Source organism: Cebidichthys violaceus, unplaced genomic scaffold, assembly GCF_023349555.1.
Source record: "Cebidichthys violaceus isolate CVI_PGR_0920_01 unplaced genomic scaffold, fCebVio1.0.p SCAF_14, whole genome shotgun sequence".
Taxonomy (NCBI): Eukaryota; Metazoa; Chordata; class Actinopteri; order Perciformes; family Stichaeidae; genus Cebidichthys; species Cebidichthys violaceus.
In genome coordinates, this window is record NW_027176307.1 from 3,329,631 (window position 1) to 3,349,716 (window position 20,086).

General features: G+C 41.0%; 1 protein-coding gene across 1 annotated transcript in view; it reads right to left on the minus strand.

The window, feature by feature from the left end:
* Window positions 1-20,086, minus strand: part of igf2r (insulin-like growth factor 2 receptor) — a 43,557-nt gene that overhangs the window by 18,499 nt on the left and 4,972 nt on the right. Inside the window, exons 3-28 of the mRNA XM_068708513.1 lie at window positions 17,070-17,188; window positions 15,086-15,184; window positions 14,318-14,450; window positions 13,662-13,773; window positions 12,837-12,945; window positions 11,839-11,998; window positions 9,850-10,039; window positions 8,292-8,395; window positions 7,627-7,791; window positions 7,358-7,501; window positions 7,068-7,223; window positions 6,799-6,936; window positions 6,096-6,246; window positions 5,583-5,751; window positions 5,303-5,418; window positions 4,733-4,892; window positions 4,416-4,592; window positions 4,223-4,318; window positions 3,974-4,075; window positions 3,124-3,286; window positions 2,766-2,942; window positions 2,523-2,669; window positions 1,287-1,465; window positions 970-1,057; window positions 468-677; window positions 249-379 (exon numbers count right to left, since the gene is read on the minus strand). Of these exons, the coding sequence (XP_068564614.1) occupies window positions 249-379; window positions 468-677; window positions 970-1,057; window positions 1,287-1,465; window positions 2,523-2,669; window positions 2,766-2,942; window positions 3,124-3,286; window positions 3,974-4,075; window positions 4,223-4,318; window positions 4,416-4,592; window positions 4,733-4,892; window positions 5,303-5,418; window positions 5,583-5,751; window positions 6,096-6,246; window positions 6,799-6,936; window positions 7,068-7,223; window positions 7,358-7,501; window positions 7,627-7,791; window positions 8,292-8,395; window positions 9,850-10,039; window positions 11,839-11,998; window positions 12,837-12,945; window positions 13,662-13,773; window positions 14,318-14,450; window positions 15,086-15,184; window positions 17,070-17,188 (3,695 nt within the window). The remainder of the gene's footprint in view (window positions 1-248; window positions 380-467; window positions 678-969; window positions 1,058-1,286; window positions 1,466-2,522; window positions 2,670-2,765; window positions 2,943-3,123; window positions 3,287-3,973; window positions 4,076-4,222; window positions 4,319-4,415; window positions 4,593-4,732; window positions 4,893-5,302; window positions 5,419-5,582; window positions 5,752-6,095; window positions 6,247-6,798; window positions 6,937-7,067; window positions 7,224-7,357; window positions 7,502-7,626; window positions 7,792-8,291; window positions 8,396-9,849; window positions 10,040-11,838; window positions 11,999-12,836; window positions 12,946-13,661; window positions 13,774-14,317; window positions 14,451-15,085; window positions 15,185-17,069; window positions 17,189-20,086) is intronic.

Genomic DNA, 20,086 nt, shown 5'->3' on the forward strand with positions numbered 1-20,086 from the left:
ATCCACTCATTCCGTTCTTACCTTTCACAATAAAAGCCTTAGACATATAATATTCGCATTTTCCTGCCGTTTATTCATAGCGCACCTGGTGTGTAAAGGCCTTGACTCTTTACACTTAGTACACAGATAGGATCTGCAGGGATTCATTATTATTATGTATTTATTTTTAATAACAGCCCATTAAAAGCCGATAAGATCTATGGGATCAGCTGGTTTTCTGTCCTTGTGTGTTTATGTGTGAAACTCACGGGATGCCTGTCAGGGTGGCAGGAGAAGTAGATCTCAGTGGATCTTTTGTATATCTTATGACAGGCCTCTCCATTAGTGTAGTTCAGGATGAGCTGGTCTCCCACATAGCTCAGAACCTGGGATGCCATTCCTGCACACAAACAATAATAATGACACGCATTCATACATACAACACTACATTAAATATCAAGAATATTAAAATTGTTTGTTTGCCATACCTGCAATCTTGTGGTTATCCCCTTCCACTTGGCAGGAGGAGACAGTTTCAAGGCCTGTGTCTTTGTGAGTGCAGATACCTTTCCGGAGCCCCCCGCAGACCGACAGGTGGTAGACGTACTTATCACTGCTGACGGGGTAATCCTGACCCTTCAGAGAGCTCAGGTTGAACTCGTAGCCACTCTTGGGGTCACGAACCCGGCAGTCATCACCTGGGAGGACACGTTTGGATGGTGACCATAGAGGCACATACTCTCGTTTCTCCTTCATCATGGTTTGATCAATATTAGTGGTCAACACTGTCCTTTTATCAAAACTTCATTACAGCCTCTGATAAGATGGATGACATGATAATATGGCCACAGCTGTTTGATTTGGATCAAATTCCAAATATTTTAAATAGCAGCATTATCTGCACAAACAGCAGTTTTAATCTTAAAACATTGATATCCACAATTGTCATCACTTTGTCACACACACACACACACACACACACACATTTACCTTGAGACTTCCTGATGGGACAGGCCTCAGATGTCCTCCAGATGAAGATATATTCACAACCATCTTTACGGTCAAACATCGGGGAGCCCTAGAAAAAGACAGACACGCAAAATTAGCTTTATGTCTTGTCTCTTGGTCTCGTGGAATATCCAAATTTAACTTAAGAGAAAATTTAACAGATATCCTTTTCCCACCAAAATTAGCGGGAATATGCAGTTTAAAATGTTACTGTGATTACTTCATTGTTACTTATTCAGTCACTCTCAAAATCTATATCCATATTTCACTTGCTCTTTATGCTTTTATCTATAACTCACCGGGTTGTCATCACACTGGAGGATGATGCGTGTTGAGTAGCGGGATGCAGAACCGCACAGGTCTCCGTTCTGATACACGATGCTGATGGACCCGTCCTCCGCCGCCTGAGGGCTGGACTGGACGTATCCCAGGTTGTAACCCTTCCCATCAATCATGCCACAGGCTCCCAAAGGACCCACTGGAGAGAAGAAAAAAAAGAAGAATATATTTAACTCATAGACTGTGTACAAGAAGTGGAAGCAATCCTTGTAGTGAGCCGTTTCATGTAGGAACTATTTTCTTAGTTCCTACATGAAACTGCTCTGTGTCTGTGGATTATCTAAAATACTGGGTTATGATTTCTGCAAAGAGACACTGCTGTTGAGTTTTTCTAATGTATTTTTTTAGACAACTCAAACTAAAACAATCTAGATTGATAAATAGCACTACAGGTAAGGTTTTTTTATTTCACTTACATATTTTAGCATATACTGTCTTGTCTATTTGTCCTCGTTTAAATGGGTTGCTTTTTTGTAAAGTATAGAGTATTAGTATTATTATTACTATATTTGATTTTTTCAAGTTTCTGTTGTGAAGAAATAAAGGATCCACTTTAGAGTGTCTGACAGATGGCATGGAATATTCTAAAAACTCCATAAAATTACCTTATAAACCCTTTCAACAGAATTGTGTTCCTAAGCAACAGCTTGGGTCCATGTTTATGTTCCCTGTCAGCTGATGTCATTCACATGTACTGAGACACATTTGGAATGTTCCTTCACGCCTTCAACTGTGAAATGGTGGTCACCGTCAGAGTTGTGTCCGTGATGACGACCAAAATTCACGATCACAGTTTAATTAACGTAATGTCTTTATCAAGCGTTAGTTTTAAAATAGCGAGAGAGAAAACAGATGGAAGGCATTTCTGTCAGTTACGTCTGATTTTAAATCAGACCCTGTAATTGTGCATTTTTCTCTGCTGTATCGTTGATCTCTGTCTCCGACACTTCTCAAATGTTTATTACAGAGACGAAGGAAAGCTGAAGGAGACATTGTAATTTCCTGTAATTTACCACGCGAGTTGCCACAGACCCAATTAATCCATAACCAGATTTGTTGACAGCTATTTCAATAAAACTATTTTAATCGATTAGGTGTCGCAGATCCAATCAGAAGCCCAAGTCAGTTAAAATCTGTTATTTACTGTGTGTACGTGTAAGCGGTTCAGGTAGGGGAACATGAAGGAGCATACTGACTTGGACAGTCGCTCACTGGAGGCAGAGGTTTGCAGACATTGATGTAAAAGCTGCGTGATTTCACAGCATCTGTATCTATGGCGATCCAGGGGCTGTCCTCTCTGTCCCGGATCAGGTGCTTTAGGTCATACTCATTACCATGGGAATCTAGAGGGAACAGAAACGTATATTTACACACACATACAAGAAAAAGGCTTTTAGTTTTCAATTACAAATGCTTTCATTCTGTTTGTGTGTCCGTACCAATGATCTGGCAGTTAACTGGAGCAGGGATGCAGGCCAGAGCGGTGGAGAACTCAAAGAAGACGTTGTGGACCACGTGGTTCGGTAAAGAACTCAGGTCCTCTCGTAGCAGTTTTAATGAGCCGGGGTGAGAGGTTGGATCACACACGAAATTAATGGTGAAGGTGTCCCGAGTTGCTGATGCAGAAGGAAAATTTAAATAGAGGAATAAAGTGCAGAGTTAAGAAAATATTTATCCTTAAATGTCTTAAATGTTTAAAGTCACACAGCTGTCAATACAGTAAACAGTATTGCACCACAGCTGAAGTGAACCATTGAATGCTGAAACATGACACTCCCAGTTAATGTAAATAAATACCCGTGGGCTCGTCCAGGGTTCCCTTATATGTCAGTGTGAGCAGGCCATCGGTGGAGTACTGCAGGGTCTTCTCCACCCCCACCGGGCTGGACGGATGCCCCTCGTCCAGCTCACAGCCGGCTATGCCCGGTCCGCATTCTGCCACGTCTGAGCAGATGTTCACCTACAGGGTGTTGAGGAGGAAGGGTTATACTTCTGTTGAATTGTGAAGGGAGTGCCGACCTTATGATGATTTTTAAAACACTGCATGAAAAAGGTAAACACTGGCATGCAAAGCCTCTTTTCAACTGAAGGAACTTTTGCCAGGGACTAGGAACCTTTTAAAGAACTCATTGCGTTTCACCCGACGGGACAAGGGTCTACAGGTATTAACTGCTGTACTGTAGTGTTAAGTGTTTTTTTAGTTAAATTCAAGGAATAATTTAAGAGCAGATACAATTTGTTTACTTAAAGACAGAAAATAAGCAACTATTTTGATAATCAATAAATCGTTTGAGTCGTTTTTCAAGGAATACTGAAAAAGCTTTCTGAAATGTCAAAATTAATTTGTTTTATTGATTGGAGATGGTTCACTATTATTCTATAATTGTAGTACTTGTTGGTTGCAGTGTTTGTTATGTATAGCATTATTATACATCCAGTTTATATTAATAAAATGTAAAAATATGTCAACTTAAAACCCCATTCTGTTGCAAGCATGACTGGCAACAACACAGGTGATATCAGAGAGATACTAAAAGCTGCGTGCGTAGCTCACACACATCAGCTACATCACACAAATACATTGAAACAATGCATGAGAGATGCACTATTTATGGTTGGCAAAGTGTCATGACTAAAAAAATCTTACCAGGAAGTCTTTGCCATTCGCATTTGTCTTGTAACCAGTCTTAGAAGCCAAAAGCTGGAGGTTGAACTCAAAGCCAGTGTTGGGATCCACCACGGCACAGCTCTGAGACACAAAGACGCGTTTTACAGGTTTTCCAAATGTTTCATTATTGTAATCATATCAATTTCACAGCGTCACATCTTTCCATATTGTTGTGCATACACAAGTTAAACACAGGATGAGATAATGTTGTAATGTAGCTGGACTCACATTGTTCATAGTGGTTTTGATTGCGCAGGCTGCCCTGGTCTCCCACATGAAGGTGGCAGTACAGTTCTGGGACATCAGGAACCTCGGGCCCATTGACTGCGCGGCGTGGAACACAAACAGAGTCACATCTCAGGCACATGCCAAGCGTTAATAACCTGCGCTCCGCTCCACTGTATAAACAGCACCGACTCACCACAGTTCCTTTGGAGCAGACCAGGTGGATACACGTGGTGTACGCAAGCTTCTGTCCGTCTGACATGCAGACAGAACCGTCTGTGAACTCCAGCAGCAGTCGGTCCCGCCCCTCGATGATCGGCCCTCGCTTGGAAATACCCATGTTACTGACGGATACAACCTCCTTCGGAGAGCCCTGAGGACAGAGGGGAGGAAACGGCTCCTAAATCTAATTCCTAATGTTTGTTTTGTGAAATATGTAATATTTTCATTTCAGAAAAATGGTACTAGGAGCTTAGTTTTGAAGTTACAATTCTGTTTCTGAACATCACAGACCTGTTCGGATATGTACTTCATCTGGCAAACGGACGCATGGCGGTCGCAGCCTGGTACAGCGTTGATAGGCCGACATATGTTGATGTAGTACTTCTTAAGGTTAGTGGTGTCAGACAAATCCATGACCTGCCAGTTGCTAATGGAAGTGGAGCGTGACAAGCTGGAGGCAGAAGAAGGGGAAAAAATGGTGAACTGAATCTGTGTCTTCTTCTTTGTTCCTTTTTATCTTGATTTTGTGAATATTTAGACAAGTGTGTCAGTACGGTGGCGTAATCGGGCCACTTTAGGTTAAAAAGATAATAATTATGGGATGTAATACTCAGAGAAAAAAAATCTGAATTTCAGAGATTAAAGTGGTAGATTTACAAGAAAGAAATAACAAATTTATGAGACTTATTATAAATTTGTGAGTATTTGCTCAGAATATTACCCCGTCCCCCGGCTCTGAATTTCTTTTGTACCTACAATGGCCCTAATACGCCGTCGTACTTATGTGCATGCTGTTTTGTGACTGCCACAAATACATCTCGGTTGCTTGGTGAATTAACACAATATGTATCCATGCATTACCTGGATAAGTCGTACTGCTCAAGAGTGTTGGGATCTGTCACCAAACACTCGTGAGGCCTTTCAGGACATGCGTAGGATGTATACCAGCGGAAGTTATAGGTGTACTTGTCCTCAACCTGGATTCAGAAAATGAAGATTCAAATTACAGGTCATACTGGTAATACCAAATAGGCCCTAAATAGAGGCTAACCAAAGACCATACAGAAAAAGTCAAAAAGTGTAAACATGTAAAGTAAAAGTCTAAACATTTATATCAGCAACATGCAGAGAAACAGTTTACCTGGAATTCGGGATAACCTGCTCCAGCTTCTGGGTCACAGAGGAAAGAGATAAGAGTGGATCTGAGAGTGTGTTCTTTGTTGTTGTACTGGGAGCCGTTACTGTAGGATAGCTGGATCAGGCCGTCGTAGTACGACAGGCGGGAGTTCGCTTCCCCAAGACTCCAAGAACTGATGTGGCAGAAAAAACATTTATAATAAGTCATCATATTGTCATATCTATCAAAGTAAAAATAAAAATATGTATATGTGTGTGTGTGTGTGTGTGTGTGTGTGTGTGTGTGTGTGTGTGTGTGTGTATATGTATATGTATATATATATATATATATATATATATATATATATATATATATATATATATATATATATGTGTGTGTGTGTGTGTGTGTGTGTGTGTGTGTGTGTGTGTGTGTGTGTGTGTGTGTGTGTGTGTGTGTGTGTGTGTGTGTGTATACACACACACACACACACACACACACACACACACACACACGCCCATGGCTCCTCCTTCTTACCTCTTTTCGACCTGGCATGTGCCAGCCTTTTCAGGACAGCTGGCAGCCTTGACGGGACCACAGACGTTGATGTAGTAGTCATAGTTGCCGCTGGTCAGGTTGTAGAAGCCACCGTCGGCTTTGGAGAGAGGCGACAAGTCGAAAGAGAACCCTGTGGAGCAACAGAGGCCAGTTATAGAGGAGGAGTAAAGCCGAGTCAAAGACGTCAACACTCATCAGCGTTGCACTTTAGCAGGAATGTAGCACAACATGGAACTTAAAGCTGTGCTGTTTATCTAAATGTGCAATAAAAAGGTCAATGAATCGTGGTGAATAATCGTGATCTCAATATTGATTTCAGATTTTTTTGTTTCAGTTGGGCCAGGAAGCCTACTACTGATTTAATAATCAATTGACAGCTTCACAAATGAGAGGATTTGCTGCTTTTCTACGTTTTATATGATAATAAAATCAATATATTTTGATTTTGGACTGTTGGTTGAATTATACATCCTGACAGACAGTTTACGGAAAACTTTGGTATTTTTCAGCTTGGACCCCATTTTCCCATGTTTTTGTGTCTAAGTGACTAATGGAGACAACTCTGTTTTTGAATTGCTGTTGCTTCTTTCTCGCCTTTCCTTCACTGCTGTGTTTTTCTGGCTCAAGCAAAAATATTGATCAGTCAGTTAGCGCGCTGATCAAACGCTTATGCGTGTCATACCAGCCTGAGGGTCCTCCACTTTGCAGTCGTCTCCCTGAATCTTTGAGAGGACGCAGGCGGCGGCAGTGTACCATTCCAACTCGTACACGCAGCTGTCAGACGAAACGCTACGAAGGACGGGAGCACTCTCCAGATCTCCTGCAAGGAGAGCAAGAAAAAGAAAAGTGTAGGAGGAGACAACAAAATCACAACCACACATAAATTAGAGAGCCGATATTAAACATATTAAGGATAAATATATCTAATGACAACTCCTCTATTTAACCTACCTGGTTTGCACTTGAGGGTCAGGATAGTTTGGATCCTCGTCTTTTTATTGATGCAAAAACTTCCATCGGTATACACCAGTCTGATGTCATTTCCTATTTTAGTCTTCTGGGGAGATGAGAGGAAGCTTCCCAGGCTGATCGCCCTATGATCCTTATCTGAGGGAGAGAGAGGAACAATCAACTAAAAGGCTACAACTATCCCTGACAATTTCGTGAATTTGGACACTCCCCGACATCCCTTCTACCACCATCACCCCCCCCCTTCCCCCCACCCTTGTGTAGACTCTTACCCACGGCACAGATGGAGGCATTCACCGGGCAGCCGGCAGCTGCACCCGTCTGGATGACTTTGTGACAGACATTCAGGTAGAAACGTGAGTCCGGCTTTGGAGATTTAGCGTCCACCACCTCCCAGTTCCCACCAACATCTGACCCTGAAGCAGCACACAGAGAGACACGGAGAAAGGTGACGTTTCAGCAACAAATGTTTAGTCACAACAGGCGGAATGGAAAATGTGCTACATTGAGTGGATGTGACCACAACCATTCGCCTTCTCACCAGGGTATCTTGTGAGGGGTGAAAGGTCGTAGTGTTTGTTGTCATCTCTGACTCGACACAGTAGATCCTCTTTCTCCTTGACGCAGGCGAAGGCCGTCTCCCAGTTAAAGTAATAGGTGCAGTCTGTCTCCCCCGCAAAGACTGGATTCCCTCGCCCACCGTTGGCTGCAGAAAGTAAGGCACACCGTGGGTTAAGCATGAGTTTTGATGGGATTCCACCTGACTGACAATTCTGAATAAATGGAATTTTTACATTTAGAAATGTGAAAGTAAAAATACACAAATGAGTGATTTGGGGAAGGGGTTTCTTGAGAAACTCCAAATGGTAAAAAAAAAACACAATATGTTGTTCACTAATGGAGTAAAATGTGGACAGGGAGAAAACCAGAGAAGTCCTTGACCTGTAAATGTAGTGTTCCTTTGTCTCAATTAGTATAATGTTGAACAATAAAAAAACAAGATGAAATGAAACATGTACTTGTGAATAATTTTAATTTCACTGACACAGTGCTTTATGTACGGAACAAATTGTACGTGCATAATATATTACAGGACGACAATCTCATGGTAGCAGCATGTCTTGCTGTCTGTCACAGTGTAATTCTTGATAATACCACAAGGTGGTGATTGTGTGCTGATAATCTTAAGGAACTTCTGTGTCTTACATGCATTCTTGTTGCACTCAAAGTCGATGATGGTCATTCTCAGGAAGCCGGAGGTGCATCTGGCCCCGCCTGGGTAGATCAGAGTCAGATCTCCATCTGAATAACTACGGATGAAAACAGGGTTGAAAGGTGAAAGAGTTAAGGAATGTACTGGCATTGTTTAAACTGTTCTACCTGAAGTGTGCGTGGATAATTTATTTATATTTTTTTTAAATCCATCCAGATAAAAGGCAACGGCAGCGCATGAAGATGTGGCGGCCGGTAGCTCCCGTGGACTTTCTACATTTTAGTTTCAATCTGTTGTATTTTTGGTTTTTATTACTAGAGTACGTACGGCATATGACAGAAATACACTAATCAACATTGGAAAAGGAAGCGCAGGGATTGAATTAAGTTAGGGCTGGTCCAAAACCTTCTATTACGATATAGGTATTTTTATGTCATGATATAAATATATTACAATGTAATCCAAGAAATAAACTAGTCTATATGAAATAACCACACGGTTTTGTGTACTCTTTAATACTCTTCAAACTCTTTAATTAAATACTTGACAAATTAGTATTTTCTTATGTAATTAAGAACTTAAGTACAAAGTAATCAGATTTTCTGAGAAATGTGAGTTAGTATAATGCTTGTTATTATCAAATAAAAAAACTATAAATTATCCTATTGAATTATCGGGTGCAGCGGACCTTGAGAAAATCACCGCCAACTGCGTCTTCCGACCACCCAACCAGACCTGGCAGACCAAATGAGCCCGAAAGCTGAGTCGACCTCCCCAGGAGGAGAGGGAGGAGAGCCGGGATGGAAGCTAAGCTAACCCAGCTAAGACCTTTTGGCTACTCCACCACTCTTCCTCCTCCTGGCTGATGTGCAGCCGCATGAACATAAGATGATTAAATAAGACTCCGGCTAACTCAGCAACAGGAAGTCGCTGACTGTTGTGCCCATATCTTTACAGAGACCTGGTTCTATAGTGGTATCCGGATCAAGCTGCACTTGACGGGCGGACCGCAGGAGAGTGCAGGATTCCGGTGGTACGAGAAGAGGACTCTGTGTTTACATCAATGATGCTTGGTGCTCAAATATAGTCAAAGATGATGGACAATGTTTCCCCGATGTAGAATTATTAACAACCATATTATTTGACCAGAAAATACACCAGTGTTTTTATTGCTGCTGTTTGCATTCCTCCAGATGCGCAAAAAAAAAAAAAAAAAAAAAAAAAAAAATGCATTACAGAAATGCACTACTGTTTTTGCAATGTGTTTCTTGTCTAACATAAATCGGCTACAACTGCATTTTTTTGTTCAACCCTGTTTTGCAGAATAAAGAAATTATTCTTGAACATTGAACTTTGCAGGAACAAATTAAACCAAAAAGTTTAGCAAAGTGGCAAACAGACCAAATAAATGTAAAGATAATAAATAGAGCATCGCCACAATAAATAAAGCAACTGTGGTTATAGGTGCACGCACGCACGCACACACACACAGACACACACACACGCACACACACACAGACACACAGACACACACACACACACACACATTACCGTAGTGTCTGGTTCTGATATCTTCCAGCCACCTTCTTCATGTCTTTGGACTTCTTCACCTGGCAGGACGATACAAACTGGTGTTGGCCACATTCATTAGTGGGGATCTCTCCACACACGTTCAGGTAGTAGATGTAGCTGTCATCCCCGTCACTGGTCCCAGAGTGTGTGTAGTACGGGTTGTCTGCAGCTACACACACACACACACACACACACACACACACACACACACACACACACACACACACACACACACACACACACACACACACACACACACACACACACACACAAACACAAAGCAGCATCGGAAATTTACGTATCTGTCCAATGACTGAGTATTGTCGTCGTCGTCGTCGTCTAACCATCAGTATCAATGGACCATGTTGTCACATTTCTAGTAAATATGATTTTTTTGGTCAATTCTTTAAATCAATATTCATATAAGAAAGCACGTACATGAACTGTGAGACAGAGTGGAAAAAAAGCCTTTTTTTCTATTTCTAGCAATGAGTTGACAAAAAACAGGAAGGTCAGTACAGTTTACTCATGAAGCTACTTCCTCTGACTGGGATAAAAACAGCATCACTATGAGCCAATAATTCTTGTGGGTTATACATGTAATTGTGGATAATACAAGAGAGAAGGAACGTTTGGGCTTTAATTTACACTGTTAATCATCTACCAGAACTTGGCAAGCTGAGGTTTCCAGTTTGTTACTTTTATGTCTCTAGTCCAGAACGTGGACACACCTTCGTCTATGCTTGTGTGTTCACTCTTGTAGCTTATAAGAACCAGTTTGAGGAATGAGGACATGATGGAAAACTGACTGCCTTTTGGATGGTACGCACTCACTTTAGAGGATTAATTAAGCAAGAGGCTTGTTGCTTTTATAAATGGTTATTATATATATGTCTGCTAACGGTTCATAACATGAATGAATAGACCACAAAATGTGTTTAACTGTAAGGCTGACCCGGATGCTTCAAAGCTTTGCCCGTTGCCATAGTAATCACATCCAAAACTGTATTCGAATGCATCCTTGTTTTGTTTTTTTCAGGCAATGCATTACCTCAAAAATAACCCAAATAGGTCATAGTAATAATCCCACTTTATTTATTAAGCATCAGCATTTATCATTACTTTATTTTCAGACGGATAGCTCTGTTTGTTGTGTGTAGAGGAAGCTTGTGTAGCGGCAGTACATCCAAATTACTGACAAAATCTGACATTTTTAAACAATTTGTCTGGCGCAGTAATACTGATACCATATGGCCATTTCTAAACGCCTTTGAAAGCAGCGCAGCCAATCACAATCAAGGACCGGAACTATCCGTTTTATAATATGGTATAAAAACCTGAGGTTAGAGCATGGGTGTCAGATTGATCAATCATCCTTCAATTCAAAACTGAAGTTGTACTCAGAAGAACTCTTCTCATGTGTACATACATAGATACTGCTCTCCAAGTCTGCTGTTGTTCAAAAGTGTTGTTGACAAGTTGAGTAGTATGGTAGAGCTTGCTTTGTTGAAATAAAAATACATTGTTGAAGCCTTGCTAAAAATGTCTTCTTTTTTTTAAAGTGATAACTACTAAAAACTAAAAGAATGTAAATAATCAATTAATTATACTGTCTGGATATATAATATATTAGTTATATGTACTTTATTTATTTATTATATATTTAATATTATATTCTTTACTGTTTTATTATTATTATTACTGGTTTATTTGTATTACTTATTTATAATACATACCATAGTTTTTTTTTTTTTTTTACTATGTCTCTTGTTTGCACTATCCACTATGCTGCTGTAAACCTGTAAATTTCCCCACTGCGGGACTAATAAAGGATTATCTAATCTTAAAAAAAATATTTTGTGGGTTGGATGTCATTTTGTATTCTTTTCAGGTATTGGTTTGTTGAAATAGTCTCAGGCCCCTGGAGTGGTAGTTTGGGACTCCCGGTGTAGAGGAAGAACTACTTACAGCTCAAGGTGAGAGGTGTTAGGTCTATGGAGATGTCGTGCTGTTCGCTGGTCAGTTTGCAGGTGTGGCTCTCCAGGTAGTCTCTGTGACATGCGTACTCAGTCACCCACTCCACCTCGTAGCGACAGTTCAACCCTGCTGTCATCTTAGGAATGCTGCCCTGGGAAACCAAAGGACACTTTTAGAGAAAGCAGAAACTGCAGAGTTGTTCCGAAACCAGCATCAGAAAGGCCTCTGATGTAGCCTAAACTGCTGGATTAGGTAGCGGTGAGTATGCGAGTCTATGCACTGATCCAATATCACATTATCAGAGCTAGCAGCTAACGTAAACAGAATTGAGAGGTTGCATTATGATGCATTCAAGCATTATTTAGTTTAAATGAGTATTGGGCGAAGGTAAATTATAACTTTAGCATCGTGTGTTCAAATGTAATCTCCCTCGTAAAATTTAGTTTTTGGCATCCATTCCATTATCCAAACCGCTTATCCTATTCAGGGTCGCGGGGCACTGGAGCCGATCCCAGCTGACATTGGGCGAAGGCAGGGTACACCCTGGACAGGTCGCAGGGCACATGTAGAGACAGACAAATATTCACGGAGACACTTATTCACTTATTTACGGGCAATTTCGAGTCTCCAAATAACCTAAGCTGCATGTCTTTGGACTGTGGGAGGAAGCCGGAGAACCCGGAGGGTAGAATGTGCAAACTCCTCACAGAAGGACCACCCGGGATCGGGGATCAAACCCTCTTGCTGTGAAGTGACAGTGCTAGCCACTACACCACCGTGCAGCCCAGGATTGGTATCAGGAGGCAAAAACAATGGTTTCGAAATGTCTCTCGGAATTAGTTTGAAAATTCAAAATACAAAGTGTGAGCACAAGATTAAAACAAAACAAGTGGACGCAAGTTTGCCATGTACATACTGCATAGTGTGTGTGTGTGTGTGTGTGTGTGTGTGTGTGTGTGTGTGTGTGTGTGTGTGTGTGTGTAACCTACTGAATGTCTGCTTGATGGACAGATGAAAGTGATGGTGACGGCAGGATTGTGTCCATTGCAGATGTCTGGAGGAGATAAACCAGCAGCGATTTCATAGTGTAACTTCAGTCTAGAGAAGAGAGGAGACAAGAAACAAAATGAGCTGTTCATTTAATTACATTAAAAATGTGTCCCTCAGTCCAACAAGGGTCACTCCACAGACATCTAAGGCCGTGGTTATTTCAATATGACTTTTGTGATCGGGTGCAATCAGAACTGTTTCACATAGGTGTGTCCACACGTCAATGCAACCTGCCTGATCGGATAGTGATCGGATATATTCCATGGTCAAAGGAGCTGCCATATTTCATATTCTTCACAATAAAGAATCCTTTTATTTTTGCTGCTTACTTTTCCTCCCAGCAGCACTAGAATACATGTCTTATTGAAGAATAGCTGCTAACAAAGATCCACTAATTCGATGATAAACACATTCTCCTATAAATTCTTCCCAGTAAAACCTTTGTCATTTAAAAGTTGTTGTTTTGAAGCATCAAAATCAGGAAACGTTGGGTTTTCATCAGCAGTAACTTAACACGACTCTGGTCTCAGCTGGGCTCCAGCCCCGGTTTTCCCTACTCTCTTACCTTTGCTCTCCTCGAGAGAGGAACTCCCATGTTGGGGGGAGATGATGGAGAGCTACGTATAAAAAATCATCTGTATTGTGCCCACAATGTTGTCCACACCTCACTGAGATCCAAACTCAATGCGAGTAAGGCCACCTAGGTCTAGCTCAAACATGTGGAAAGTCAGATGACAGATGGTTAGCATTCATCAAGAAGATACCTGTCGTTGGACAACAGCTCTAGCTGCGAAGTAGGAGAGCCCATGTCGTAGGAGCCATGATTGGTGACCAGACAGGCTGCAGAGCCCTCTGGACACGATTTGTCTGGTCGGTCTGAGACAAGAAGAGGAAGGATATGAGAAGATGGAGGGGAAAAAAGGAAGTTTGTATGCAATAGGAAAACTATATTGCCACTAGAAGTGTTGCTCAATTATTGGCCTATAGGCATTACATCACATTTATCACAGCATAACTTAAGATCTTGATGGCTTTCTTTGCTTAAAAATGTCAAAAATTATCAGTGTTGGTCAGCAGGTATCATTACTGCAAACTGTTTTATAAAAAATGTAAAGGAAAGGGCCCTTTCATAAGGGAATGGTCACGCTCAAAATTTTGAAATAAAAAACAAGCACTTACACACATAAATAGACGGCAATTATTTACTCTCAAATGAATGAATAAGTGCCACATTTATTAAGAATAAAAGGCAGTGATGTGCTGTGCAAAAAGACATTTCAATTTCAGTTGACTGAGACAAAAGTTGTACTCTCTTCTTCTATGGTGACTAACAACTTAAAAAAAAATCATGAATTAAGTTTCTAAGTCATGCATTCATCCGTCCATCCATCGGTCTCTCCACCCTCCCTCAGGTACTGACTGAGACTCCGGCAGATGTTGATGTAGAAGTCGATGCTGTCGTCCCCGTCGTCCACCAGATAGCCGTCGTTCACTTTGATCAGGGGGCTGAGGTCGTGCTTCTTAAAGTCAGAGTCGAACACATAGCAGGGCACCTGGACACAGAGGAGGCAGTGTCACACTGAAGTGCTGACATCGCAATCCACAGAGGAAAGCGGAGGGTTCATGGCGGAAAGTATTTACAGAGGCTATTAAAAGACACTCATGCAAAACAGATATGAAATGCCACATCAGATCTTTGTGGGGAAGGTAAAATGACATCATGGTTATGTCCATGGTTCTATACAGCATTGTGCATGGAATAAAAAATCCCTCTAAAACTGCGATAAATCTTTCCATGTAACAAGTAATTTTTAGATTTTTAACCTCCAAACTATTCCATCAGATTCAGGTTATTGGATTCTTATTAATAATAATAGTTTTTCGGGGGAGATCTGTTGCTCTTTCGTGACAGTTATTTGTTGCTTAAAAAGCAAATTTAATTCACTTCACACATTCTCTCAATTATTCCACATTGAGCTCACATTAACGGCCTCATCGTGACGACATGTGACATGTCCTCTGCACTGCTGTAACCGCCCTCACCAGGGTGTGAAGACAGCTTTTCATTTCCCTTTAAACCCCTCTCTGCCTCATTGTTTCTCGCGTATCACACCCCGACAGACAGCAGTTCCTTTCTCTCTTACACGTCAAAACTTCCCGTCAGCCAGTCACATGTTCCACCACATACCTCTTTGTGTGGCTTGAATTTATCTTTCTTGCAGGCGGTGAAGGTCCTCCACTCGAAGTAATGCACACATTGGGACACGGCGACAAACTCCGGAGTCCCCTGCAATACACACAGTGGCATGAGTAATACGGCTAGTTTCATGTTGATAATGGTGACTAACACAGTATAGTGCTGTTTAACAAGCAGCAGTGATTCAGCACACAGGCGAACAAAGGAAAGGTTTAGCATGGGGGAAATGTGTCAGTGTCTCTCTTATAACACAGAACATACAGGACTTTGTTAATGTTAAAAAGAATGTGGAGGATGTATTTTAAATGTTGCTTTAGCGAGAGAACATGTATGTACTATGTTTTACTCCCCACATGCACAGTTGAGTGCACAACTCAAGTGAGTGTGCTGCTTCTGTTGGAGTGGTCAAAGGTTCAGTGCTTGCTCAAGGGCAACACTTGTAGAGAGAGAGACGGTTAGAGTGTTTTTCATTCTCGCTCCTCATCCACATTTTATCAAGCTCCTGATCCTGAGAGTCAAACTAGCAACTTTTCCTGTTACAGGTCAACGTCTTACTTTTCATCAGTCATAAGGCACATTTTTACATTTTGATTTCTGGTGTTGTGCGAGAATGAAAAGAAAAGTGAACTGCTACCAAAAAAAAAAAGCCAAAGTTATACATAATATCAAATTCTTATCAAATCTCACGAGAGAGAAAAAAAGTTGCATTAAGCAAGAGGCAAAGAAAATGCCACAGCCACAGTGTTACACTATCCAAGTCAATTAAAGGATTATATATTTAGTAAATATTCTACACACAGAAAACCTAAAAACAAGCTCTTTAATTGTTGGTAGCAAAAAATAAATTGTGTCTGTAAGTGTCGAAAAAAACGAAATTCATAAACTGTCCACTCTTGAAGCTGATTATAATCACAGATAACTTCTTCTTCTTCTTTTCAGCATTAGATGACTTTGTAAAAAGTATAAAAAAAAAAAGCCACTTTCATTTCTCCACTTCACACTTTGTGAACAGAAAATATAGTGCTGATTGTCTTCTTCTACTGCGCTCTGTGACTCGATACAGGAAGCGGCACATGTTAATGTCAAGCCACCTCTCAGCCACCCCTGAAACCACACACACACACACACACACACACACACACACACACACACACACACACACACACACACACACACACACACACACACACACACACACACACACACTGTTGACTCAAACGAGCAGAAATACGTAGCAGCTGACTGTCATCGTCCTACATTATTTTCCCCTCAACAGATTCTCTTCCTTTCGTGGCAGCTGGCAGCAGACAGCTGCTTCTGGTAGATTTCCAAAAATGTCATTTTAGCTTTTTTAGATTAGTCTCAGTGAAAGAAAACACCAATTTTATTTTCAGCTCGATGAAATATGAGTCAAATTAAAGTGCAAAAACATCTTTGTTTCAGTCAGCTGGGCGTCTCAATGTTTTGTATATTGTGCTGAATACAAAAATTTAAAATTGCAAACCACATTAACATTTCCTCAATATGGTGATGTAAGGGCACATTCATGGTGGAACTTTATTCTCTAGCAAATTGTATTATCTTGCACCTTTGTATATCATGTTCAAAGTATCGGTGATGACAATAACAATTAAGCTGTTAATATGTCATTATATCAAGTAATATGTTTTCATAATAGAGCGTAACCATTTGGATTACCGATATGTGGTTTATCCAATTAATCAAAATAACGCCACCAATCTCATTATCATTAATACTATTAATTGCCACTGAGTGACGAGTTAAGGGCCTTGCTCAAGGGCACCTCGAAGGTGGTAATGATCACGTTCCCCAGTCAGATTTATCGGCTCGGTTCACTAATCATACCGTTAACCTTCCGGTCACAAGCCTACTTCTCTAACCCCCCCCCCCCCCCCTACAGCCATGTATTAGCTTAAACACATCTCCGGGACAAAATAAGGGGAGTGAGTCTTACCAGGGTTTTCCCGCACTGGAAGCTGATGCTGGTCTGAATGTTGTTGCCGCTCCCCAGACATTTTTCTGTGCTGTTGTAATCCAGCACCGTGCCAGACAGCGTCCGCAGGGACAGCTCACCTGCACATCCAGAGACAAGAGAAACTGTCAATGACCGACCATTGAGCCTTTAGCTTGTATAATAGATATGTAGAATGTCAAATTAACTTTGAATTAAATCTATTTTCTTTGCAATTATTAAGACACAAAAAGACTGACTTTTGTAATAAGACGGAGAGATGGTGGTGGACAAAATACATACATTTGTGTATGACAATTGTAGCTTAATTTCTTCTTTACACTCTTGTCTTTTTGTTGTATGCTATACCACCCATGGATAATCAAAAACAGATAATGCAGAACTACACAGAGACTTCCTGTACCAAACAGTTGTTGTGATTGAGATGGAAAGATTATAATAACATTTATCTAATGATATTTTAAGAATCAAAAGAGTAAAAACACACAGTCTCTGGTTTCCCTGTATGTTACTGTAGCAGACAGTCTGGCAGAATAATGGCTTCACCCACCAACCTCTTCTGACCCACACACAACTTTAACCTCGGTAGCATAATATCCCGACGCTGCTGCCAGTACAGAGTCGTTATTTATCATCTGAATAGAACCAGACAGCAGTGGGAAATGTTCTGCATGTGAAGGAACATTTGGGGCAGTTAAATAACTCAGTGGGTCTCGGCCTGACGAAACTACCGTGATGTCTGTAAATGTGTTACCAAACATAAAGCTCAAATTTACACCGATCAGCAAAAAATAATCAGTTTTCCTCCTTCCTGCAGGTCATTTAGCAGCTAGGCATTTAGCCTGAACAGAAACAAATTTGAGTTCATTAAAGCATTACAACTACAAATCCCCTTTGTAATGAGGCGTACGAGTGTATCTGTCTGTGTCTAATTGATGACCTCATTCTAGTCCTCGTGTATATTTCAGCGTCTCTCTCGAATCTAAAATGTTACGAAAAAATACTAAAGCTCTTGTGGGTTTTATAAATGGCATTAGTCAGTCTGAGAGAAATTTTCATGAGCATTTGAAGTGTTGTTATGCGTGTGTGTGGTCTGTGCCACTGATATGGCTGGGCCGCTATCACACACGGACCATGAAGGAATGTAACTGAACAACATAGTGACCTAGTAACACCAACCACTACTGTAGGCAGGACCGAAGCCCTGCCATGTCCCAGCCTGTTGCACTGCAGCCACTTAAAGTCCCGTAATACTGAGTTATAGTTATTATTGGACATACTTTGGCAGTATTACGACTAAGATAAGGAGTAAAGTATGCATGGTTTCACTGGGATTTCTCTGGGCATTTCGAGTAGATAAAGTTGAAACAATTACTCGATTAATTCATACCTTGATCGACTGAATTTTAATCTGCACCAATTTTATTTATTTTTTTACATAAAAAAAAAGACTCATCATTTAAAAAAAAATATTTGTAGTTGTAGCGATCAAATGTGAGAATGTGACGCCGTCCTTTATCTCATGTGATTGTTAATTGATTCTCTCTTCTGGACTGTTGGTCAAACAAAACAAGCAATTTAAAGACGTCACCTTGGACTTTGTGATGGACTATTTTGTGATAAACAGATCCAACAGATCCATTGTAAATAACATGAATCTAATGTCATTAGATTCCTCCGCTGATCTACACGAAAGAGCGAACAACTAACTTTTTACAGGCACTTTTCATTCCAGTACATGTGGCGAGGGAAGCGTTTGTTACTCCAAAGATTTTGATTTGAGGAAGCAGAAAACCCACAAATATCAAAGTGTTAGAATGGACATCGTGTGTTTTTTTGAGCCAAGGCAGCATGAACAAAGCCAGAAGCAAACAAAACAGAGAGAGAGACAAAGAGAGAGACAGAGACACAGAGAGACAGAAACAAAGACAGAGAGACAGAGACAAACAGACAGAGACAGACAGAGACAGAGAGAGACAAAGAGAGAGAGACAGAGAGAGACACAGAGAGAGAGAGAGAGAGAGACACAAAGAGAGAGACAGAGACAAAGAGACAGAGAGAGCGAGAGAGACAGAGAGAGACACACAGAGAGAGAGAGAGAGAGAGAGAGAGAGAGAGAGAGAGAGAGGAGAGAGAGAGCGAGAGAGAGACAGAGAGAGCGAGAGAGAGAGACACAGAGAGAGAGAGAGACAGAGAGAGAGAGAGAGAGAGAGAGAGAGAGAGAGAGAGCAGAGCGTGACATTCTATTTGTGTTTGAGAGTGTTTATGCTCGATGATGTGTTCCCGTGTCATGTGATAAGTCATCTGATTAAACTGCAACTCATCTGACCACACGGCTCCTTGCTTGCCATTCTGTCACTTTCCCTATGTGTGATCTTCCTCTTGAAACACAACTAAAACCTTGAGAGGACATCTTAATAAAATAAGTTGTGAAATACACTGCACAACAACGACATGACTCTGCAGTCTCCAGCTCTTTGTCAGCCTCAGAAAACAAGAGTCGGATGACACGCTCAGAGCTACCAGACACCGGGGGAAGGTCAACCTCAGACTGCAGGACAAGTCCTTGTCGTGGGTCTCTGAAATACCGCCGTCTGGCAGCCTGTCCTCTTTGGAAAAGGTCACGGGCCAAAATCAGAGACAGTGACGCAACTGAAATCGAGAATCAGACCCAAATAATCACAGCAATCCTGTGTCAAAATGTAAGAAATCTTTAGGTAGCTGTTTGATATTAACAGTGGCTAATGTGACATCAGCATGTGGTCTAATGTATTTACACAGTATGAACTGGGAGGGTGTGGCACCACTTCTGCAACAAAAGCCCTGATTCTGATCACTGGGAAGGTTTCAGATTTAAGAAAAACAAGAATTTCGGGAGGCATCCAATGAGCTCCAAGAGATGCAAGTGAGGACAGATCCAAAAAGAATGGAAAGATGTGTCATATTTCTGCCCGTCCACAAATTAATTATTCAAAGAGTTTGTTTTATAAAAAAAACAT